Below are 25,556 nucleotides of genomic sequence, written 5' to 3'. Positions count from 1 at the left end.
TGCGCATGTGTGTGTTTATTTTCTGTGCGTATGTGTGTGTGTGTCTGTGTCTGTGTGTGTGTTTATGTGTGTGCACTTGATTTTTGCTGCTGGTCAGTCTGTGTGGGAGCAGAAGGGGTAATGAGATGCGGGAACTCTTGGAGCAGCGGGGGGACTTTTGCCCGGCTATAATCTGTCTCTCTCTCGCCCTGCTGCTGCTGCTGCTGCTGCTGATGCCTCTTCATTAGTACTTCTGTTCACACACACGCACAGTTAGACACACACAGGCTCTCTCTCTCTCTCGCACTCTCTCTCTGTCTGTCTTTCACACACACACACACACACACACACACATACACGCTTACAGACACTCTTTTGCGCTCTCTCTCTCTCTCTCTCTCTCTGTCTGTCTCTGTCTGACACACACACACACACACTCACACACACACACACACACACACACACACACACACACACACACACACACACACACAAGCTCCCCCTCACACAGACACCCACATACACATACAAACCCTCCCTTACAGTCTACACCTCCCTCTATCCCACACAGAAAGACACACATACAGACACACACACACACACACACACACAAAGGCCTCAGGGCAGCGTGCACCTGTTGAGGCCCTAGCAGTGAAGCGTCACAGTCCATCGCAGATGGCTGGTGTCAAGGCCCGCTTAGAGGAAATCCTGCAGCTCATGCTGGAATGCCTGGCTTCCCAGAAGGGAATCGATTTTGTTGTGATGCTGGCTCAAACGCTGAAATTTTGGCACAATGAAGACTGCCCGACCTTGTGACCTGCAAAAATTCTCTTCAGAAAGGTGTTTGGAACCTCTCTCTGTCCTTGAACAAAAAAGGTTGCAATGAACCACCTGGACAATAGAGGCATTAAATGAGTTTTCCCTTTTCATTTTTCTATTCTTTTTTTTTTTCATTTCTTCTTTTACTCTCCGCAGACAACTCCTGCAGGCGGCCAAGAATGCTAGCAGAGCCGGTCACTTTATTTGGATAGGGTCTGACAGCTGGGGGTCAAAGATATCCCCGGTGTTACATCAGCAAGAGATGGCGGAGGGAGCCATCACCATTCTGCCCAAGCGTCAGCCCATCAAAGGTATTCATCAGACCTCGATCTCCTGCTTTCACAATATGTGAATATATGATGTATGGTACTAAACAGTTACAAGTCACTTTTCTGAATGTGTACAAAAAAGTCTTTAAAACTGAAACTTCTGTCTCAAGGGAACATGTGAGCATTTACAAATCAATAGTGTCATAAAGCTGTAACCAAGCGCAGTGCAACAATAGTGTGATGTGTATTGATCTCTCCTAGGATTTGATCGCTATTTTATCAGCCGGACCCTGGACAACAACAGAAGAAATATCTGGTTCGCTGAGTTTTGGGAGGATAATTTCCAGTGCAAACTCAGCCGGCATGCCCTGAAGAAAGGATCAGGCATCAAGAAATGCACAAGTAGGTCCACTTCCTAGATGCTCTTAAATCTTGGAGAACTCTTGTGTACTGTATCTTCATTATTGTGGGAATTCGATCAAGGCAATCAAGGAATATGTTCTTTCCCTAGAGATATTCTTTAGAGTATATACAGTACTGTAGCTACTTGCATAGGCTGTAATAAGGCTAAGGCTAGCCAGATTACCCTATAGCTGTCCACCACCACACCACTAAATTCCAATTGGTATGTGTGTGTGTGTGTGTGTGTGTGTGTGTGTGTGTGTGTGGGTGTGTGCGCGTGCGCTTGTGTGTGTGTATGTATGTGCATGCCCTCATTGTGTGCAAAGATGTGTGCAAAGCCTTATGCTCATTTTTGCACTCATCCTGGTTCAATCTACAACAGTCCAATCACAATCAGACGCTGCAAACCGGTGCAGCTCTTGAGGACTTAATCAGCAGTGAACCTAATCAGGGCACCCATGTTCTGAGACACCTCAATCAATGGGCCAACGCATGCAGGTTATCTTCTACTAATCGCATGGAGTTCTGGACAACCTGACTGATCACATATACCTCATTTTAGATGATCACAGCGGGACCACTCAGTGTTTGTCATACATACAGTATAATGTGAATGAATCTGGTGTTGTGTCTGACAGCATGACAGATCTATAGAGTTCTAGGCAGCCTGATTGATCACATCTACAAGACCAAGATCTAGTTGTGAACATTCAGTGTGATGTTATTTGAATGCAACATATTCAAGTATGAGCATCAGACAGAGATGGGGAGATTGTGTGTGATAAAGTTGAGTTGAGTTTGCGTGTGTAGAAGATTCACAACCTTGGGTTTTCAAGCCAAGGACATTGTGTGTGAGTGTGTTCAAGCCTCAAGACTTATAACCACAGGCAGTAGACCTATGACCAGCATATGACACAGCACATGACATTCCATCTTGTCCATATCTCATCCACATTGTAATGCTGTACATTTTTGTTGGTAAGCGTCATTGACGGATGCAAAGAGGAGATATTGCATGTATTATAATTGCTTCACTGATGGCACACAGGGGAATTAAATTATGAATTGACAAACGGATTATTAATTTGTATCTTAGTTAATTGATTGATTACCAATGAATTAAGATTTCCACCAGTCTTTTCCATCGATAGTGTTCTCTAACCTTGATTCTAAGAGTGGATTATAAATCAATAAAGCAGTCTTCAATTATGTGCTGAAACAAATGAGTTAAAAACTTAACTTGCCAAAACAAATGGATTTTTGTTCTGGCAGGCTATTATGCTTTTCATGCAGAAAGTTCATCGTAAAAAACATCATAATAGAAAACAAGACATACTTGAGTAGAGCCAACATACTGTTTGTCTGAGCAAAGAACAAAAAAAGTCTAATTAAAAAGGATAGAAATGTTTTATGAAGAGCAAGAGCGGGTTTCAATCTTACTCTTATGACAGAAAATATTTGCACGACAATAAGGCACAAACATAAAAGGAAACTTTATCTTGTGTATGCAACCAGATTAAATGCTTTAGCATGTAGCAGAGATGCCTTAACTCCTTGCCATTGTATTTACTGCCAACTCTAAGCCCAAACTTCAGACACACAGAAGATGACACTGTCTTAATCCTCCGGTCATCGCTCAGTTATTCATCTCTCTCTATGCCGGAACTTTAAAAGGATCCAATCAATGTTTCAGCAGACAAGTCCAAAGCCACTAAGCTCATTTAAGGCCTTGAATTCTTAGAGACACGAGCTGAATTATTCAACCCATACCCTTGTGACTGTGAAACATACACACTGGGCTCATTACAATACATTGACAAACGTCCGTCTGATCAGCAAAATGATTAATAGACAACTGAATTTCCGGAATATTTCCATTCTTATTCCTGTTGACGGTTCTAAGCAAGAAGCACTAATAGTTTAGTGGTCACACGGTTGTTATTTTGTTAAATGAATAGATAAAAGCTATACACAAGCACAGCCCTGAGGCTGGTCTTGACAATTAATAATGGTCATGCATGGTGTCTAATACCATTTCCTGAAAGACACAATTATTTATTTTATTTACTACCAAGCTGAAGGTAAACTATTGAGTGGTTGCTTTATTGCGCCAAACCTTAGTGTCAATAGTCATCACTTGCTTAAGATGGGGAACATTTGTTCAGCTCAGGGCAAAAAATCTCCTGCTGTTTGTGTTGTTCACTCGCATTTTGTGTAGTGATCTTGCTGGGAACACAGAGCAAAGGGCAACATCATGGCCTCTCAATGAGAATAAGCTTGCATGTGTGAGCTGTCAATTAATATACAGGGCTACATGACCAGTTCGACAAATTGGACAAATAACTATATATTTTGTGCATGTAAGCTTCCTGCTGTGTGACTTGAGCCTCAGATTGTTTACACAGACGTACACACACACACACACACACACACACACACACACACACACACACACACACACACACACACACACACACACACACACACACACACACACACACACACACACACACACACACCATAATATAATGGTGCTATAGCTGCAGTATATCAAGTGTTCACATCAGGAAATCAAATCAGGAAAGACTTGATCCATGCCATGTGAATCTCCAATGCTGTGCATCAAAGTGCACACAGCCATAGCTGTTCATGCATTTTCCAAAAATGGAACACAACGTTTTCTTGAGGCCTGCTGTGCTTATTTGTCCATTTTTAAATTCCACAAGGATTTCAGCCGTTTGGATGCACATGGATTAATCAGAGCTATAGTGTGAAGCTTTGGCGTTGGAGTCAGAGCCACAGGACAATGGCCCAAGGATAAAGCGTGCCTCCTCACCGCTGCTTTAAAGCATGAAATCTCAGACTTATGTGCAGAGGGCAGAGCCTATCTGTGGAGGAGGAGGCGGCGGCGGTGGTGGCAGAAGGGGTGGGCGGGTGGTGAAGCTGATAATGCAAGCTCTGATGTCAGTTCATGAGGTGTTTCAATGAGGCTTGAAGGAAATATGACTGACTCACACACACTGACTGGGCCCCTTGGAGGATGAGTCATCGGCAGAGACAATGTGCCGGGAGGTGGGTGGCGGCTACAGCACACACTGTCTGTGGTCGGGGCATTGACGACATCTTCACAGATCTTTAGAGCAACAGCAACAACAACAAGCAGCACCACCACCACACTAGTGAAAACGTCATCTGTATGTGGGCATGAGCAATGTATGTAAGCGTGCGCAATTGTTCAAAGAGATAACACTGTTCACACTGACACACCTGAAGGTGCAGGAAGTGTTAGGATTATGACAACTGGGATTTCTTTGTTTTTTGTTCTTTCTTTTTGCAGTTAAATAAGGCCATATCTTAATTTGCCATGGAGACAGGAGGCAATCTCAGAGATCAAAGCCAAATCAGAGAGGCTGTGTTGCCCCACCAACACACTTGACTGTGATGCCCTTTCATGTTAGATTGGGACTTTGATACTAAGCCCTCTTGAGAGAATGGATAAATCTAGCATGGCTTCCATGCAACGTGAGCACATGCCACAAATATCAGTTTGCTGTATTTTCAAATTCCTTGTGCAAATTGAAGCACAATTATACATTTATATTAGTCTAGACATTGAAATTCAGATTCAATTTGCTTTATTAGCATGATTGTTTAAAAAATAGTGATGCCAAAGCCAGTGTTGACAGTGATATACAACAGCACATAACAAGACCATGAAAAATGGGGGTCACTTCAGTGTGGTGGTGGTGAGTGTGTGTATCATAAATGTGTTGTAGGCTGAGTCTCCCAGATGCTCAGATATCAAGACATTACATGTTCTCTGGCAAAACAAAAATAAAAAAAACACAATACATTTTTCATATGACCATGTCAACATCTCTCGTGGGTAAACTAGACTCCTCTTCTTACATTTCAAGTTGCCCCTAGAGTACAATAAATAGAGAAAGAAAATCTTTCAAATTGTGTGGTATGATAGTGGTAACAAAATGTCTACTTCAAAAATCAATATGCACACATACTGTACATTGTGGTTGAATACATATTAGAAATACTGATCATACATATAAATCAAATCTGAGCAAAGACTAGAAAGACAAAGTATATCATTTCATATCAGTTTCCACTGCCAAATTGACTGGGGTCCCTGACACTCCAGGTTTAATGAATTTCAGTTATTTCGACAATTACAGGAGGGATAATGGTTTTCAACTTTCAACTCAGAGGTTGGATGTATTCTAGTTCTGTATAACAAGAAATCACAATAATTGTGCTTGAAAGCAGTTCTACTGAATCGTTATTAGACACAAAACATAGAACGCACAACATAACACACAATACATCTCTACATACACATGTACAGTATTAGACATTTATAATTTCATTTGTGATTGAGGGCTAATGTGTTGTTTATTTTGATCAAATGTGAGGGGAAGGTTCCAATACTCTAGGGACACACATAAATTACGCCCAGTAGAACACCTCCACAGCTACTGTAGACCAGGATGATGACTTGTGATGGCAAGCTACTGATGTGCAAATGTGACAAGATACCTGTTGTGTTTACATGTGCTTTCATCATCTAAGCCCCTTCCTCCACATGCCCTTAGGTGGGAATCTCATAAAAAATAAAAAAAAAATAAAAAAATGGAAATTAGGCTGATTAACCACATTGCATATTCAGTTCAGGTCTCTAAGGCAATTCCATGAACTGTGTTTGTAGACAGATTTATAGGTATGTATACTGTATAATAGGTGTGTGTGTGTGTGTGTGTGTGTGTGTGTGTGTGTGTGTGTGTGTGTGTGTGTGTGTGTGTGTGTGCGCGCGTGCGTGCATGCATGTCAGGGACCTAGTGGCGTGTCAGGGACCTAGTGGCTGAGTGGGGGATTAGGAGGTCTGAAATGTAACTGAGATGAAGACACCTTGTTTAGAGAGTTGTTAAGGTGCCTCCTAGCCTAACATTGGCATCTCTAATAAATTCAAATGGCCTTTTGAGAGCTGTGACATGCTATATTTGAAGCAACTCTGGAGGAAACCTCTTTCTAAAGTGGCTTATGTGAATGAGTGAGTGAGCACATTTGTGTGTGTAGACCTACTGTATGTCTGCTGCGTGTGTAAATGGTAGGTACTGTATGTGCTCATGTGTGTTGCTCCAGTATTTTTCATTTCTTGCTGAAGTTTGATATTTCTGACAATACAAGATGTCAGTGTGTATTTTGTTATATTTCCATCTCTACTAATATGTGTGGCATTTCCAATAGTGCAATAATTGCAGTATTACTTTACAGAATGTTCAAAATAAATCCAACCCCAGGTTGCACTGCAGGGGACTAGAGTCTTCTTAAAAGTCAAAATGAGTCGGTCTGTTCACCCTTGGAAACCACCAGATTAAATACCACATTAGCTGTGAGTCATCTTTTTGACTTCAACTTTCCCCAGGTTGCTTGCCAGACTTACAGCTCTTTGGAATCAGCAAGATTTTGTATTTTGCCAACATTTATATCTGCTTCTCGACAGCGCAACAGGATTCACATAATGTCTCTTCAAACTGCCCATGTGGCTTTCTTTACGAGCATTATTGCTCTCCACAGAAGCTGGGTTATAGTTCATATCAAAGAACACTTTTTGTGTGTCTTTGTCTGTGTCCGTATGTGTATGTGTGCGTGTGTGTGTGTGTGTGTGTGTGTGTGTGTGACATTACAGTATGTACAGTATGCAGTCATTATTACTGTATAACCTCTAAAGACCTCTCATTATAACCTTTAGTCTAGGATAAGGGACCACTGCACATTTTTCTGATGTCATCCTATGGTTGCTGAGTGACAGTCAAAAGAGTTGATGATCATATTCAATGCAGTGTTCTCTTAATTTTGAATGCGAATGTCACTCAGAAACTGTAGGTTGACATCAAAAATAGTGTGCAGTGGTCTCTTATTTTTTTTCCAGGTCTGTGTTTCACTCAATGTATTCCATACTCACTTTTTAGTGTAGTCACATGCATTGGAGTAAAGGCTTTGTCAGGTGTGAAGTAATATTGAGAGCTTCTATGCACTTGTCTGGAAGAGGGGGCCAGCCCATATCTTAACTGTCTGAGTCTTTCCATTTTTTATGATAAATTGAACAGGAACCAGCCCTTTATCAGCTGGTGTGGCATTTGGACTTGCCACTCTTGAACAGAATAGGAAAGGCAGGGTATGAATGTTTCATTGGGTTGAAGTCTGGCCAGCACACCAATGGCCCTCTACAAATCCCACCAGAGTGGTAGAGCTGAAGGGTATCATTCAGAGATGCCTACCTTTTTCTGCTGGAGATCTCCAGTGTGTGTGTGTGTGTGTGTGTGTGTGTGTGTGTGTGTGTGTGTGTGTGTGTGTGTGTGTGTGTGTGTGTGTGTGTGTGTGTGTGTGTGTGTGTGTGTGTGTGTGTGTGTGTGTGTGTGTGTGTGTGTGTCTGTGTGTCTGAGTGCCTGTGTGCGTGTGTGCGTGTGTGTGTGTGTGTGTGTGTGCATGGCAAATGATAGGCTGCAGGTAGAGAGGAGGAAATCTCCTCCATCTCTCTCACATAACCGAGCCCTGGCCTTTGATGTTTCCAATGTGCAGTAGGGGGGCTTCTGTAGATGGCTCCGTATTGATCATTTAAGAGCACTGAACCAAAACACTGCATGTGAAACTTCCTTTACACGCCAACTGTTTTATAGAGAGATGTAGAAATGAGATGTTATAGTATGTAGTCATATGTCCGGAAAAATTATTACATTTAATGCTTATCGTATTATCGTATATATTGTAGGTTATATTGTGATGCTGAGTGTGAGGTTATTATTTGCATTTATGTCACTGTGCTAACACTTTTCAAAATGTTGATCAAACATTGCTACAATATGCTAATGCCCCCTTCAGTTCCATGACAGCACAGGAAAACTGGCAGCCGTGCCAAAGTTGTATATGTCAAACCCTTTGGTGGAGTTTTGGAAGTAGTTCAGTGCTTTTGTAAACAAAAGACTTTTTAATCATTACTGTCACACACAGGATGGCTGTAATTGCACAGACTTATGATGTTGTTTTGTTGGACAGACCAGACAGTCCAGAGGCTTATTCACCTATTTGCCTTCTCACCCGTCAACACAAGAAAGCTGTCCTTTGTAAAATCACCCTGCTTTCTTTCTTTCTTTCTTTCTTTCTTTCTGTCTTTCTTTCTGTCTTTCTTCTCTTTCTCTCTCTCTCTCACTCTCTCACTCTCACAGTGTATATGTGAATATGTTTTACTGAGTGAGTGAGCGAGTGTGTGTGTTTTGAATACATAGATGTAATGTATGTGTATCCCTTAATTACCTTGCAGTGCAGCATCACAATGCTTTTCTTATACAGGACTCAAATGATCATTTTGAACTGAAGTCATTTTAAATAGCTTGAAGTCCTTGTCCTTTCAAGGACAACACATTCCATATTTAACTGTGTTGAGTAGGCGAGACAATACGTCATAGATGAACATACATGCACAACAATGCTATATTATTACACCTTTATTTTTTCACTTGCTCACTATACACTTCAAGTATCACCTTCAGCATTAAGGACTGTTGATACTGCATTATAGTGTATAGTGCATATAATATATAATAGTGTTTGCAAATAGCATAGCATACAGTGCGAGATTGGTTTGGTCAGTGGGATTGGCATACAGGATGCAGTGGTCAACTGACCACTTTGTTCCACCTCTGTTGGTCCTGTACACCACTACCTGTGGGGTCCATCAAGGGTCTATCTCGGGGCTTATAATTTCCATGAATACACTCCCAAAGAGACTCATCATAAGGATGAGGACCATCTCCTTTCTGCTCAAGTCATTATACACAGCTCAGCCTCCAGGCGACACTTCTGAGCTCCCTAAGCAGTCTTTCAGGGCAATCTTGAAAATATTAAAAGCTGAATGGCAATTAAATTGCTCAAAACCAAATGAAAGCAAATCATCACTGTCATTTTATTCAGAGAACCTGTGTGCCTGACAGGAGCGAGGGGTTTTAGGTTTTGCCATTTACTTTTAATGCACTGAGAGCACCCTTAGCCAGCTATGTCCATTTCACTTCACTGATCTAATCACACTTCATCCCCAGGTCATAGAATTCTTCCACTTCCACAAGTTTTAAAACTCAACTCTGCCACAATGTCTGAGCATCTTTAGTGTATTTGATGTGCCGTTTGTTTTGCCAAGTCCATTTCTCATTTATGCGTTCACTTATGTTTCATTTGATGGGTGCTTTTATCCAAAGGGACTCATTACTAATTGCTTTAACATGATTTAATAAATGTCTGTCCGAGTGTGTCTATGATAATGAGATAACAAGGCATGGACATACTCATTTCTACGCAGTATGGAAGATACAGTACTTTCCATTTTCTGTTTCTGTTCTGAGTGTCTAATGTGTCTCGACACATTTAAAAAAGCAAATTCCCCCCTGCTACAATATGATTTAGAATGTGATTTAACTCTTGTGTAGGATGCAAATACATTGGGCTGTGGTTTTCAGACAATGTTCCGACACAGCAGTATTGAAAGCCATTTATTATTCATGCTGTGAATCGACTCTAATCTGTGTCGCCTTCCCCATCAGTCTGTTGCCAGTGGCCATTGCAACCTACTTAGCATACTAATCTTAGTATTCAACTACATAATATCAAGGGTCTTTGCCTCTGAGATTTAACAAGATCCCAAGTTCTTGCTGCTTTTGGAGCCACATCACCAAGTCCGATCATTCTGATGTGCTGATGATGAGTCATGTTGGTCACCTTATTATGAAGGTGGTTGTCCTGTGCAACTGATTGGCAACATTATTTGTATGTAGTCTCAAGTTTTGGAAATGAAATTAACCTTGGTGTCTATGTATGTGTACCCTGTGAAGATACTAGATGCATCCCTGTTTTAGGACAAAGTTTTTAACTTAAGTTTTTAAGTGCTCTTTAAAACGGCCAGGGTGTTGGTGTGTTTAAGACCAATGCATGGATGTGGAAGTGTTGTCCATTTCAAAACATTTTGGTTAAATTAAAAGAAGAGAAAATATTCTACAGAAAATATCCTACTTTTATTGTAAAAACAAGATGGTGGACACTTTTTCACGACTCCTTATCAGTAACAGCTCGCACATCATTGACATTCACTCTGCCTGTCAGTTGATGTCTTTACAGCTTATTGCCACACCAGTGTGCTGCCTAACCTAATGAAGACTATCGCCGTGCTATCAAGCTGCGAAGCGTGGTCCACTTTTCATTAGTATATGTCTGCCATAACATCACTGAACAAGCAATAGGCTACGGGATCTTTTCATTTCCCTCTCCTTCAAATACCACTTTAACACAACTGCTGTGCCTTGATTAACACATATTTGATTTGACGTGGTCAAGATCTCAGACCTGAAGGTTGTTTCCTTCAATTCATTTGTGCCCATCAGTCTTGTCCACCAGCTCGAATGTAATTGCTATATTTATGCATGCGCTGATACGCTCCATCAAAGTCTGGTGGCTGACAATATGAAATCCTGCTGAGTTACCCCTCCACAGCTACCAATCACAGATTGAGCCATTCTGCAGCAAGAGCAGTGAAGAGGCCGTTTATGAATTCCAATAATATTCTCTCTACCTTGTCTGAAGAGCACTAATTAGCAGTGACCAGTAATTAGCACTAGACAGATGGATTCAAATGAATTTCAGTTCGGAGAGGATGTATGGGTTGAGAATGGAGTAATCACAGGCATTTTGAAATCATATAATTTGTTTGATTTGCCGATCAATCACTTTGCACCCCCATGGATTATGAATGAGATGTTCAAATAATCATTTCCACCATTTACATAATGTTTAGATTGATATTTAGTAGTCAATATGCCTGAGAAATTGATCTTAAGTTGCATCAGAATTTCGGTCTACTTTACATGGAAAATGGAACAAGGGTTGTATAAGTGAACGACAGTGGCACTACAAATTTAAATTCTAATTGACTGTCTGTGTGCATCTCTCTCTCTCTTTCTCTTTCTGTGTCTCTCTCTCTGTTTCAGATCATGAACGGATTGGGAAAGACTCTCATTACGAACAAGAGGGCAAAGTGCAGTTTGTTATTGATGCCGTCTATGCTATGGCCCATGCCTTGCACAACATGCACAAGGAGCTTTGCCCAGGGAGGGTTGGCCTCTGCCCAGCGATGGAAACCATTAACGGCTCCATGCTTCTCAAGTACATCCGCAAAGTCAACTTCACAGGTAGGAGGCTTTGGTTCCTTCCTATGTGCAGTGGTATTTTGTAGTACCGTGATGTCCTGACTAAAGGAAATGTATCTTTAAAGCATTAGTTCAATAGTATAGTGCATGGTGTCAGGCGTCAGTCTATCTGTATCATATGCACCCACTTAAAACTAGGCAAGAAAGCTTTAGGCGTTTTTCTGTACAAGTGTATGTCAAGTTATGCAAGTTATGTGATAAAGTATGCACGAGTCAGACACATGAGCATATTCATGACTAAATGTGCTTATGTACAAAAACACACACACACACACACACACACACACACACACACACACACACACACACACACACACACACACACACACACACACACACACAGTTTTTTGCATTAAAGACTTACACAGGGAGTCTGCTTTTTGGAAACTGCCAAAGCGTCTTTATCAATGGAAGCAGACCTCACGTCCCTCTCTTGACTCGTTAGCCCATGGCTGCCTGGGTGTCTGGCTCTTATGAGGGTCATTATTTTCAGACTGCACCATCATGGAGGAACCACACAGGCTTTGGTAGCAATATTCTCAGAGTTTTTCTCTTTTTTTATAAAAAAAGCGTAGGGCAGCATTCATAAATCCCCTTAAAGAATATTAAAAGAAAGGCTTGTAAACAAACACATAGAACCACCACCCTGCTCTTAATTCTGCAGAATTCATATTGAATAGGGGGAGTTCACATTGTCAGAGGAGCTTTTGAACTGGCATGAGAAAAATAGAGACAGCACCCAGGCTTTTGTTTCAGCAGAATAAGTCAAGCCATATTTTGAATACAGTGGCATGGAGGGTGTGCTAGAATATTTTGTTTTGTGCTGAAGAGACTTCTGGTGTACTTTCTTATTTAAGATTTCCCTGTGGATGTTTTAAATTTGCACATACATTTTATAAAAATAGAGACATAGAAATAATATAACTACTGCTATGAAATGAGTCAGACATTTAAGTTCTTTAAAGTCTGTCACAACTTTTCAAAGAAAAGTGACACCCACTTTTTGTATGACATAACATGGCATATATTTTAACTTTTAAGTAATTTGATGTGTATTTTATTTGCATACTAAGAAAAGTGAAATTTGAAGTACTGTAGTACAGTATAGTGAATAAAGGAGCTAAAGAAGACACACATTCCCTGTTGGTTAAAGATTTCTATGCATACTTCACCCACATGTTGTTATAATGTAATTTACTGTAGTTTAGTCCACAGGAGAGACACCCATAAGCTCCACGCCACATTGAAATGCAATGCTCCATTACATGTACTTCTCCCACTGCTTTCTTAGAATAGAAGAATAGAATAGAATATATACTTTTTTTGATCCCGTGAGGGAAATTCAGTTCTCTGCATTTAACCCAATTTAACCGAATTAGTGAACACACAGCACACAGTGAACACACAGTGAGGTGAATCACACAACCCAGAGCAGTGAGCTGCCTGCCCAACCAGCGGCGCTCGGGGAGCAGTGAGGGGTTAGGTGCCTTGCTCAAGGGCACTTCAGCCATGGTGGACTGGTCGGGGATCGAACCGGCAACCCTCCGGTTACAAGCCCGGTGCGCTAACCAGTACACCAAAGCTCTTTGAAGCTATAGCAGACATGAACTCTGATCCCGTTATTCTGAAGTACTGCTGTCCAGCTGTTTGAACTTACCTGGCTGTCTACAGGCAGAATCGAATCAGGGCGTTTCAGTGCCACGTTGCTGTGAAAGCATTTCTTCAGTAGATGTCTAGAATGCAAGTGGGGCGATAGATTTCGTTAGAACAGCAACGGGCCGTAAAATATTCTGTTTGGACCCAACCAGTATCCAATGTAACCTCACAGGGCATTAAGTCCATTTATTATACGGCTCTTCACAATGGCCGGGTTTCCCAAAATTGTTAAGAACCTCTTAAGTGCTAAGAACTTCTTAGGAGCGTTGTAAGAATGTTCTAAGAACGCTCCTAAGAAGTTCTTAGGACTTAAGAGCTTCTTAACGATTTTGGGAAACCCGGCCAATGTTAGTAGAACACTCCATTGACTTGAATGGGATTTCCCAACGTTCTATGGTCAAATATGCACCATGTAATGGCAGCTGAAGTATTTAATGATCACTGTCAATGGTCGCGTTTCCCAGATTCGTTAAGAAGCTCATAAGTGCTAAGAACTTACTAGGAGCGTTCCTAGAACACGCTTTGAGCGCTCCTAAGAAGTTCTTAGCACTTAAGAGCTTCTTAACGAATCTGGGAAACGCGGCCCATGGCAACAGGTTTTGTGCATCTGATTCACGTCTTTCATATCACTTCGCAAGTAGTCCGGTCACTTCTTGCAGTGGAAGCAGACGGTTGATCACCTGTGTGAATGTCTGATTCAAGTTCATCATGTGTTGCAAACTATTTGTTTCTCAGCAAAAACCATGATGAAGCGTTGATCATGTGACGTTTTTTTTTGTTTTGTTTTGGCAAGTAGCTGTGTAATAAGCGGGATAATGTATAGAGTACTGGTTATTATCAGGAAAATAAGTCTCTTCTAGGGCGAAGCAAGACCTTTCCGCTGGCGTGTTTGGGTCTGGTTCGCTCTATCGGGACTTATTTCTCCGGTAATGCCCGTCGTTCTATATATCCCTTAGGCCTACATATAACCAGAGGAAGCCCCTGCATTTTCAAAGAATTCAAAACTGTCTGACCCCATACTGTTATCCCCGCTGGCCCCATCTCCATTTCATTTGCAGTTGAAAACATGCAATATGATTGTGTTGGTCTTTAAATATTCATTCCTACAGTCTCTCCTGCTGTCCGGATGGGGTGTTGGGGTGGAACAGCAATGATTCATGTATGTTTATGCCATAGCTGTGTCATCAGTTATTAATACGCTTAGCAATGCTGTTATGAAATGCTGAAACATGGGGGAGAGAGAGAGACAGAAAGGAAGAGAGAGGATTGTGTGAATGTGGCTTAGAGAAAAATATTAAAAAAAGCAATATCATAGGAACTGTATTTAGTGTTCTTTTGCATTAAAGATTATGTACTGTAGGTAGTGATAGATTTTTTTTTGTATTAGCTCTTTCATGACTATCTTGTTGGATACATGTAATGGATTAGCCATGAGATTCTCTGTAGTGCAGTTACATTGCAGAATTACATCAAGGTCCTCACCAGCTTTGCGAGTATAGGAGGGCTGCATCCACAAATCAGCCAAGCTGTCCTATGGGAAGATAAACCAGGTATAGCTTGAAATGCTCCGTTATCATGGTAGAAAGGCATTCAGAACTGTGCAGACGGCAACTGTGTAAACTTCCAGTCGTAAGTGACAAGAACGCCTGTCCCACCTCCTCCACCAGGTCAACAAATGGTATGGGGAAAAAGACATAATTCGTTGACGGTACTGCAGGTGTGGCAGTGTTCTGTTGTCTAATCAACGTTTCACTAAGAGCGAATAACTGATAATAAGTGATGTCTGTGAGGCCAGAGCAGGAATGAAGTCCGCTTTATCAACCACAGACTGACTATTCCACAACCCCACAGAGAACATTTGACAAGACACTAAAGAGAGCAGGATTGATATGAAGTTATTTAACTTACGCTGCCTGATAGCAGACAACAGGGCGATCTTGAAAGCGCATGAAAGGCCAGTCCTTTCCACCTGCTCTGAATACACGTTTTTCATCATACACAAGCATAAGGCCAGCTATGTAAGCTCAATGGCTAAGTGCCTTAGCTAAGCTACATAGCATAGCACCACCAATGTTTTAAATATAAACCACTCCTCGGTGATCACCCCAATGTGTGATACGAGTGGAGGACATGCTTAATTACATCGAGTAATGTTTGTGTAGTGCACAAACATTAGGCTAATGAAATACGCAAAACTTCATCCTTGGCCAGCTTCAGCTCTGTATGTAATGGCAGGATGCCAAGATGTTGGAAGCCAATTATAGAAAATTGCTTACCTTTCACAACAGTAAACCAGTGAATTACTGCTCACCTTTAGGTCAGTATGTAATCAGACAAATCCAAGTCAAACGAGCCCTGTGATAATGTTGTTCTCTTTTCATCCAAATATTCGCTTTGGACTGGTCAAAACTGGGACATCTGAATGTAATAAAGCTTCGACTGACATGGAAAATAACTCCAGATACACAATGTACAAAACAGTGCGGTGTGTGGCTGGCTTTAAGGGGAACACACAGCTACCTCCTCTGGCTTACATCAATCTCAAAACAGTTTGTTCATACCACCTCTGTTTTCTGCAGTCCCACCCTGCCACACGGTCTCCCATTTGCAAATTTTGCAGATTGCACCTGCCATCATTGCCAGCTGTCGCCACTTTACAAATGAAGCCCGGTGTGTATAAGGCTGTGTAGGAAGGGAAGGCAGAAACAGAGTGTTTCTATAGATTCATCTGCTCTTGGGAAGCTGCGGTTTTTATTGTATTCTGGAGGAAAGCCTCTCCACCACACATGCCATTGTGTGATGGAAAAGCTTGAGGAATATTGAATAGAGACACTTTTGGCTGGGGACATGGATTGGGATGAGAACCATGGCATTCTATGCTTTTTATGGAATGCAATGATTCATTTCATATGAGTTTGTCCCAGGTCCCATAAAATGTCTCTCTCCTCTATCCATGTTGTGATGGAAATTAACACAGGTATCAAAGCTCTGTTCATTTTCAGCCGTGTAGTTTGTCAGACATGGTGATGTCCATACAAACACTCCTTAGCCCAGCATGCCTTCCCAAGTCAGAAGTTTGTCAGAGGTCACAATTAATTATGCTTCATGGCTGGAGTTTTGTCTTAAAGCAATCCACTTTTAATTCAAACCCCCATATCTTTTCAATTTCTCTGCGCAGGACTTAATCAAAACGATTTGAACATGGTTCATGTTGCATTAGTGTGCCCATTTCTTATTCATGCAGAGTATACTTTGATGGCTGTGGGGTGCCCGCATATCTCAACACAGATAACATAACATGACATACTGTATTAGGAATCTCAGAGAAAGTGATTGGGTGAGAGGTTTAGACTTTCCTTTGATATAGTTTTCATATCCACACATCTCTGCTATACTGTAGCATGAACTGTGGTGAATTAATGTCCAAATTCAATGTAGCAATGGCAGTTTTCTATTATATTGAGCTAAAACATAGGTGATCTAGCTTGGATTGATCAATGTATCTCTCTTATCTCTCTTAAATATGTTGACATTAATTATGTTTATGTTTATCTAACCTATAATTAACGTTGTGTATGTGTGCAGTGGGGCTAACACATTTGGGATTACAAACCACTGACGGCATCAAAATGCAGTTTGAAGTTAAACAAATTGAAATACCTTTGCGGCAGCTTCTCTAACACACCACATGTGTGCACAGCACTGCTACTGCCACTGAAACACATCAGAGAGCCAAGCAGTGCATGCGCTGCCTTTGAAGTGCTGGAGTGGAGGTTGTCAAGAGCCAGGCACGGGAGCCGCAGCACAACCTCATTTTAAGTGTGTTTGCTAAAACCATTGTCGAACTGTCAGAGAGAGAAAGAGACATGGGGTGTGTGTGTGTGTGCGTGTGTGCGTGTGTGCGTGTGTGCGTGTGCGCGTGTGCGCGTGTGCGTGTGCGTGTGCGTGTGCGTGTGTGTGTGTGTGCGTGTGTGTGTGTGTGTGTGTGTGTTGGGGGGTGAGGGTGGATTAGAGACTCTTTCTGTGAATCTCTGAGTTTGAGTCACGCCTATCTGGATGTGCAGGATTCCAGCTGTTTGCTCGGCTGCCTTGCCGTCTTCCTCATACTTGGATGCGTTCAGGGATGGTATGGCACATTGAATGCATCAGTCCAAGACAGAGAGAGAGGGTTCCAAGGGGACAGTGGAAGGAGACTGTCAAGTCAGATAAGTGAGTGAGTGAATGTCAGCATGCAAGGCAGAAGTTCAAGGTTGCTTGACTGAACTGGCACGCATGTAGCCTGCAATTCTTACTCTCACACAACATGAAGTCTCCTACCAAATTGCTTTAATGGCAAGTCACTAATGACGCATTAACACAATACTGTGAGAATAGCTCCAACATGACAGAAGCCAAGATATTTTGCAAGCTTTGTTTTCAACCACCCAACCTACAAATCAGTATAAATCAGTGGCATGATTTAGTATGAATTATTTGTTTATTTATTTTTGGTAGATACAGGTCAAACTTAATGATTACGCAATGATCAAATAGTCAAAAACATGAATGCTACTACAGTAAAACCCCAGTGCTTCTGTTAAGCACTAACTACAAGCTCTTGTGATCCTTCCAAAAGGTAGTAGACAAGCCCTCTTCTCTTGTCAACAGTTTAGTAAGACCAATTACCAGGTCCCAGGGTGCACATTTTGCATATTAGCAGCCAGGAAGAGTGTCCAAATCCGTATCAAAGGGAAAGCATTTCAGCAACCAATATTTATCCGCCATAAATTATTTACCATCATGCTGAATATGGAAAATCTTAACCTACATCAGAAAGCAGAATTGTGTTGCTCTTTGAACCACAGAGATTTGTACTGGAGAATGAGCCAGGGTGCAAGATGATGTCAAAGATGTATATGTACTGTACGTACAGTATGAAATGGCTTTCATGTTTGCTCTTACACATTCATTGCTTTGGCTTCAGACATCCCAAACCTGCATCAAGAGAGGTCCTCACAATGACCAGCTCTGGGTGAACAAGTCATTGAATTGTGATCATACTGTATAATCATTGGTTTTTTTTTTTCTGCCACCAGGTATTGCTACCGTTCCTGTTGTCTTCAATGTGAATGGAGATGCCCCTGGACGTTATGAGATCTTCCAGTATCAGATAAGGAATCACACCAAAGAATACAAAGTCATCGGGAATTGGACAGATCAGCTGAATTTAAATGTATGTTTTCTCAAGCAAATATCACGCACCGTTCCTATTTGTAGTAATGACCTTTGACTGTTGAACATCTCCACAAGTGAAGAAAGATCTCCATTTACCCAGACTGAACATCCTCTAATGATAAGAAATCCAACATGTTTCTTTTCCTTTGTTTACATCATTTCTACATTTTTCTTTTAGTTGATCTATTTTGACACTGATTGGTGATTGAAATGAAATGACTTTAAGGTTAAAGTACTGACCTTCATCTTTGATTAGGAGCTTTATTCATGTACTGTATATTTGGTGAAGCAACAGGCAAGGCATGCTGTACTGCAAAGCTCTGTGGCCTACGTTAGTGAAGTGGTTTAGCTACGTTAGTGGTTTAGCTACAATTAACCTTATTTAAGGTTAATTGTATTTAAATTACTTTAAGCCTTACTATGAAGTTACGTGTACTGGTCATTTTCAAAATTATGGGAAGGGTACCCCGATTTTAGAGCTTAGCAATACCACACATCTCTCTCTCTCTCTCTCTCTCTCTCTCTCTCTCTCTCTCTCTCTCTCTCTCTCTCTCGCAGTTTCTCTCTCTCTCGCAGTTTCTCTCTCTCTGTTACCTTGGCATGATCTTTTGATAACTACGACACCGCCCACACCTGAACTGGCAATTGCCACGTTTACATGATGTTTTATATTCCAAATTAATTATTCGGAATTAAATAGTTCAGAATTAGAATATTCTCCTTCGAGTTTACATAATAATTCTGAATGGAAGTTTACATGGAAAATACGTGAATTTATTTTATTTTCATGCGAAATAAGTGTTTACATGGTCTTTTTAAAGCAGAATGAATTATTTGTTTACAGTAGAATTAAGTTTGTTTTATTCGGCATTAAAGCTCTCGTGTAAACGCAGCAATTCAGGCTGATTAATTGGCATTTTAATATAGTGTACTAAAAATACAGAAATTAGATTATACAGAACCCTCTGCATGTACTGACTCTGGCAAGGATGAGTCAACAATATTTAAAAATGATATGTGGGTGTTTCATCTAAGTTTCACAATGAAAACAATTAGGGGAAAATCCAGCCTTGAAGAGAGGTACATTTATTCCGAGAAGAGTATATTGAAAAAAGAAAATCATGAAGAAATGCATATTTTTAACATTCATTATATTTAACTTCTTCAAGGTAATCAGAGGGCTCATAAGGTGTCATGCAGTAAACCATTATTTACTGTTTCATCAAGGCATTAAAATAGAGTCACAAAGAGTTCAAACACCCCAGTCATTCTTCAACATGGGAAGCACAAGTAAATACAAAATTCTAATTAGAGAAAAATGTATTTCACCTTGGTATGTCAGGAAGTGGTTTTAAAAACAGCTACTTGCCTAAACATTCTCATATTCCATGTTTATCTTGCCCTTACACACAGAAGGAGGATGGAATATAGACTAAATATTCCCTGAGGATTTCTGTTGGAGAGACAGACAGCATTTTGGGGTCACCAAGTATAAAAAAAACATCGGAAGTGACCTCCATGCTAACATATTGTTTAAAAGGCTTGCCAGGAAAAGTATCATGTATCTACGCCTGTAAATTCTATCTGGAATGCATATAATTGTGGTCTGTGGTCAGATAAAAAGGAAAATGTATCTTATTTGCCAACAAACATTCAATGTTGGTTTGGTGTACATAGAAAAATGACTAGGGAAAAAACAAATGCCTAAAAACATGCCTTAGTACATGTATACATAGTGTAGGGTGAGGGTCTGTGGTGTTCTGGGGCTGTTGTTAATCCAAAGGCCCTGGGAACTTAATTAGGTTTCAGGGTATCATCAAGTTTATGAGCATTTTAAATCGAAATCTGGGTGTGTCTGCCAAAACACATTCAGCAGGTCAATGATCCAAAACATATGCCCAGATCAGCGCAAAAAATTGTTTACTGAACGCAAAGTTTACGTTTCTGCTATGGTCTCAGTTCCCCGATCTGAACTCAGTGGGGATAGCTTTAGGACAGTGCACAAGAGAGGACTAGAAATATCTAAATGATCCAGAGATGCATCCACAAATCCCCTGTATTCTTTGACTTTATTAGATATTATAGGATAAGTCTAAAGCCATTTTATTAGCAGGGGGAAGCGTTACAAATTATTGCTTTTGCTGTAAATATACTAGACTTATACTATAATTATAATACAAGGTAGGTTGGGTTTTTCCTCGTTGTTTTCATTGTAAAACTAAAATGTTTTTATACTGTATCTCTTCACTCCACGGGTGGCAGTAACTTGGAGAGGGTGCTGCTGGACCATAGCAGTGTATTTTGGAACACTTGTAGTGAGAATGCATTTGCTCTTGTGTAAATGTATAATTTGCTCTTGTCCAGGTCGAAGACATCCGATGGCCTGGAGGTTCCCTCGAGGTCCCCACCTCGATCTGCAGCCAGCCGTGCCGCCCGGGCGAGCGCAAGAAGTCGGTGAAGGGCATGCCGTGCTGTTGGCACTGCGAGCGCTGCGACGGCTACCAGTACCTGGCCGACACGCACTCCTGCAAGATGTGCCGCTTCGACCTGCGGCCCAACGAGAACCACACGGCGTGCCAGGCCATCCCCATCATCAAGCTGGAGTGGAGCTCGCCGTGGGCGCTCATCCCCGTCTTCATCGCCATCCTGGGCATCTCGGCCACCTTCTTCGTGGTGGTCACCTTCGTGCGCTACAACGACACGCCCATCGTCAAGGCGTCCGGCCGCGAGCTGAGCTACGTGCTGCTGACGGGCATCTTCATGTGCTACGCCACCACCTTCCTGATGATCTCCACGCCCGACGTGGGCGTCTGCTCGCTGCGCCGCATCTTCCTGGGCCTGGGCATGAGCATCAGCTACTCGGCGCTGCTGACCAAGACCAACCGCATCTACCGCATCTTCGAGCAGGGCAAGAAGTCGGTGAGCGCGCCGCGCTTCATCAGCCCGGCCTCGCAGCTCGTCATCGCCTTCAGCCTGATCGCCGTGCAGCTGCTGGGCGTCTGCGTCTGGTTCGGCATGGACCCGTCGCCGCTGGCCATCATCGACTACGAGGACCAGCGCACGGCCAACCCGCTGCTGGCGCGCGGCGTGCTCAAGTGCGACATCTCGGACCTGTCGCTCATCTGCCTGCTCGGCTACAGCATGCTGCTCATGGTCACGTGCACGGTGTACGCCATCAAGACGCGAGGCGTGCCCGAGACTTTCAACGAGGCCAAGCCCATCGGCTTCACCATGTACACCACGTGCATTATCTGGCTGGCGTTCATACCCATCTTCTTTGGGACCTCACAGTCAGCAGAAAAGGTAGGTTTGAACAGCAAATGACCATATCTGTCTAGAAAGGTGTTTGTTTGTTTTCCGTCAGACTCACAAAGCCACAGAATGCAGTTTCAGGAACACTTTCAGTTCCAGTTTTATAATATAACAAGGCAACAAAATTGAAGTATGAAATGTTGAGACACACTCATGGTAGATAATAGATCTGCCATCTTCCCTTTGATCCATAAATCATGTTCCCATTTATGTACACATCTGTCCAGTCTGGCCTACTAAACTCTCGACAGCGAAATGGTTTGAGTCACGCGAACAAGCCAATTAAACTCTCCTTGGAACACAATTGGCTGCCCGTCCCTCCATTTCAATTCATGTTTGCACCGTGGTCCATTGAAAATGAAAATGGCTGGGTTAAATTGCCGTTGTTGTATAACATCAATCACTTGTGTGCTGAGCTATTCATCATTCAAGGAGATGTGCCTGCGGCATGTCCCCACGGGGGAAACACGCAGCCAGTGATGACTTCTTGTGTGTAATTTATTTGCTGCTCAAGTTTGTTTTGCTCATTTCCTTAATTGTGCTTGGCTGTATATTTTGGGATTTTTTCTTCTTTTTTTTTTTGTCGTTTCACCCGAAAAGATGCTTTGAAATGAATGAGCTGCGAGCGAGCAAGCGAGCGACTTGGAGCCTCAGCAAGAAAAAAAAAAAAGAAAAGAAATAAAGAAAAGAAAGAAAGGCGATTACTGCAAGTGAGATGGCACCCAAATTACAGTGGGTAGTGTTACAGAGAGCAGGGACAGGCACGGCTGTTTGACAGAGATAGCAATTACCACTTGTCTTCTCCGTCCAGCCCCAACTCCACATACTGTAAGCAGGTGGTGCCGCGCTCAGGGGAAGACTTGATTATTTATTTAAGACGTATAATGTCATATTATAGCTCATTATATCTGGGAATGCTTTCCTTTTAAGCCGTTGAACGACAATTACGTGACACCTGTATAAGCACTTGTGACAGCTGATACAGACATTTGCACATTTAACACACTTTCAGGCCAATACAAACTAATAGGAACTGTCACAGAGGCCTGATTGTCCTCTTTGATTTTAAGCTGATAGAACAGCTCTGTGATAAAGTGAGTTTTGTTAGGATTTTCACATCTCCACGTTTGAGTGACAATGCGTATTGTGACAACCGTCTTTAGCGGCTTATGAAGTCTGTCATGCCAGATTGAGGGGGAATGTGTCGAGGCCGTCACAGTGAACGGACACTAATTGGTGTTATTTCTATTTGCCAACGCTGTGTCAACACGCCACCCTCGCAGTCAGCCCCGCCTCTTGCTTATTTATTTAGCAATCAGTTTATTCATTAAGCAATCAGTTCCCAATTCAACCCCTGACCCTGAGTGGGTTAAAAGATGATTGAACACCACTGTTATCATATGTCGTTATCATGTCGTATGCTTGCATGTATGTGGCCGTGGGTGGGGAAGGGAGAGAGTGGTTGTTGGGGCTCCAGAGGGAGCGGGCACTGACAACAACTTCAACTCATTCGCTGCTGCTCTCCCCTGTCTGTTGGAAACCTGGCAACCCAATCACATAATGTGAACGGTGAACCTGGCAACCCATCACATAATGTTAGGCCTTAGTTTGGATGAGAGCAGACAGCGAGACGGTGGGGTGGTGGTGGTGGTGGGTGACAGCAGACTGGCAGGTAGTGATAATGTACTAATTGTACCATTGTCCCCCCTCATGAAAGGCGAAGTGGTGAGGCACCAAGCGCTTTGTGTGTGCAGTGAAAAGGGGGGGGGGGGGGGGGGGGGGGGTACCATTGACTCGTGGCATTGCTGGGTGAAGGTTTGTCGAGCGTGACAACACGCTCGGCAGTTTTGATATCTAACTTCAGCACATGGAGGGGAATGGGCATCTCTCGCTTCCACCTCATCTTAAAAGTGTGTGTGTGAGAGAGAGAGAGAGAGAGAGAGAGAGAGAGGAAGAGAGAGAAGTAAAAAGGAGAGAGAACATCTCCAGTGAAAACGTTTTGTAGATGTGTGTGCCAAGGGGCTTTTTAAATATGTGTCAGTTTTGTCATGTCACAGGCAAGGCAAATGTGTTCTGCAGATTATCTGTGTTGGTAATATATATATATATATATATATATATATATCAAACAGACAATGCACAGATTAATCATTACCATGTCAGAAAAATAAAAGAAAGCACACAGAAAACATATGAACACAGAAAACATCTAGAGCATAAGTCCATCTGTTGAACTATTTGGCCATTTATCCAGGTATGCATTTTATGATCAACATACAGCCAGAGAGGGTTAAAGCGGAGGATCTTTGATACAGCATCTGTTAACCATGTTAGGTCTGATTAGTGTCTCACAGGGCAAACTGGTTTAGAAATGGCCAATAATATTCAATTCATAATCTGCTTCATTAAGACTGTCTGTGCCCCTTAGACAGCAAAGGTGGACATCACATTTACAGCGGTCTGCACAAGTCAGCACAGAGGACATTAAAAGACACTTTCATTCCATTCCATTGGATTTTTACTTCATAAGAAAATGATAACATCGCCTGCTTATCATCATGCAGACATAACCTCATCATTAAACCCCAAACAGACATGTCATGCATGCCTCAGCTTCTCCTCCTCTATAGCTTGTGCTCGTAATAAAGGCAGTCCTTTTGTAAGCACTGATAAAAACATTTCATCAATTCCGTCTCAGTGTGTCATATCAGAGATCCTCTAAAAGGCCCTCCCATATGACATTATTATATGTTCATGAATGTTTTCATAGATAGAGTTACTCTGGGGGTGGCTGGCTACCCTTTCAATCTGATTAAAAGAAAAGTTGTATAGTAAATGATAATTGCCATCATAATTTTGGTCTTCAGTAAAGTGAAGTGAAGTTTTTGTTTGTTTTCTGAGAACATTAGCATAGTCCTTCCATTTATTAACCAATCAGCAACATGTTGAGGATATATTCATATTAGATTCATGCATGTTGGTACAGTAGATGTAATAAGGTTTAAGGTTTTCCAACTAATTGCCATTTCTAGGGAAAGAGTAGTCTGAATACAGGATACAAATTGTTGCTTGGTAATACATTATAATGCTTATAAAAGGTGTCTTTTAAAAGACTGCCGTTCAGTTTGGATAACCTGCTATTTTCAGATGGTGGGTCTCCTATGGCCCACCTCCTGAAAACCAATTATCTTAATTCCCTCAACAACGCCTTTCTAGAATTCTCCGCTAGTCCGCTGTCAGCCACAGCTCTCTGCAGCACAGTGGGTTTTTCTTGCCTCGGTCCCCAGCACCTCCTGTCAGAATCCACTTTGAGCACAGGGGGGGTCTTGTCTGGTTTCTTCGCGCGTTCTTGATCTCAGCGCTTTTTATTTGTTTCGCTTGATACAGCCACAGCAGCTGCAAAGGCAACAGCAACAGTAGCACTGGCAGCTCCAGTAGTAGCAGTTTTTCAAAACAGATGACTTCCACCCAGGCAAACACCCATGTATATATATATATTATATATATAAAAAACATAAACAAATCCCATCAATGAGTTTTGGTACTTTTCTGACTGAAATACAGTGACAAGCTCTGATGAAAGGGCCTCTCCTCATCTCCTCCACACTAGTACTGCCACAGTTGTTCGGAACAAAAGAGCTAC

The 25,556-nt window shown here is 41.9% G+C and overlaps 1 protein-coding gene across 1 annotated transcript in view; it reads left to right on the top strand.

The window, feature by feature from the left end:
• LOC134088108 (metabotropic glutamate receptor 4-like) overlaps positions 1-25,556 on the top strand; it is a 130,180-nt gene that overhangs the window by 96,415 nt on the left and 8,209 nt on the right. The window contains exons 4-8 of the mRNA XM_062542036.1: positions 955-1,109; positions 1,329-1,469; positions 11,513-11,713; positions 18,463-18,599; positions 20,966-21,904. Of these exons, the coding sequence (XP_062398020.1) occupies positions 955-1,109; positions 1,329-1,469; positions 11,513-11,713; positions 18,463-18,599; positions 20,966-21,904 (1,573 nt within the window). The remainder of the gene's footprint in view (positions 1-954; positions 1,110-1,328; positions 1,470-11,512; positions 11,714-18,462; positions 18,600-20,965; positions 21,905-25,556) is intronic.

Source organism: Sardina pilchardus, chromosome 7 (assembly GCF_963854185.1).
Source record: "Sardina pilchardus chromosome 7, fSarPil1.1, whole genome shotgun sequence".
Taxonomy (NCBI): domain Eukaryota; kingdom Metazoa; phylum Chordata; class Actinopteri; order Clupeiformes; family Clupeidae; genus Sardina; species Sardina pilchardus.
Note: the sequence above shows the minus strand (reverse complement) of the source record. Positions and strands in the feature narration are given on the sequence as shown.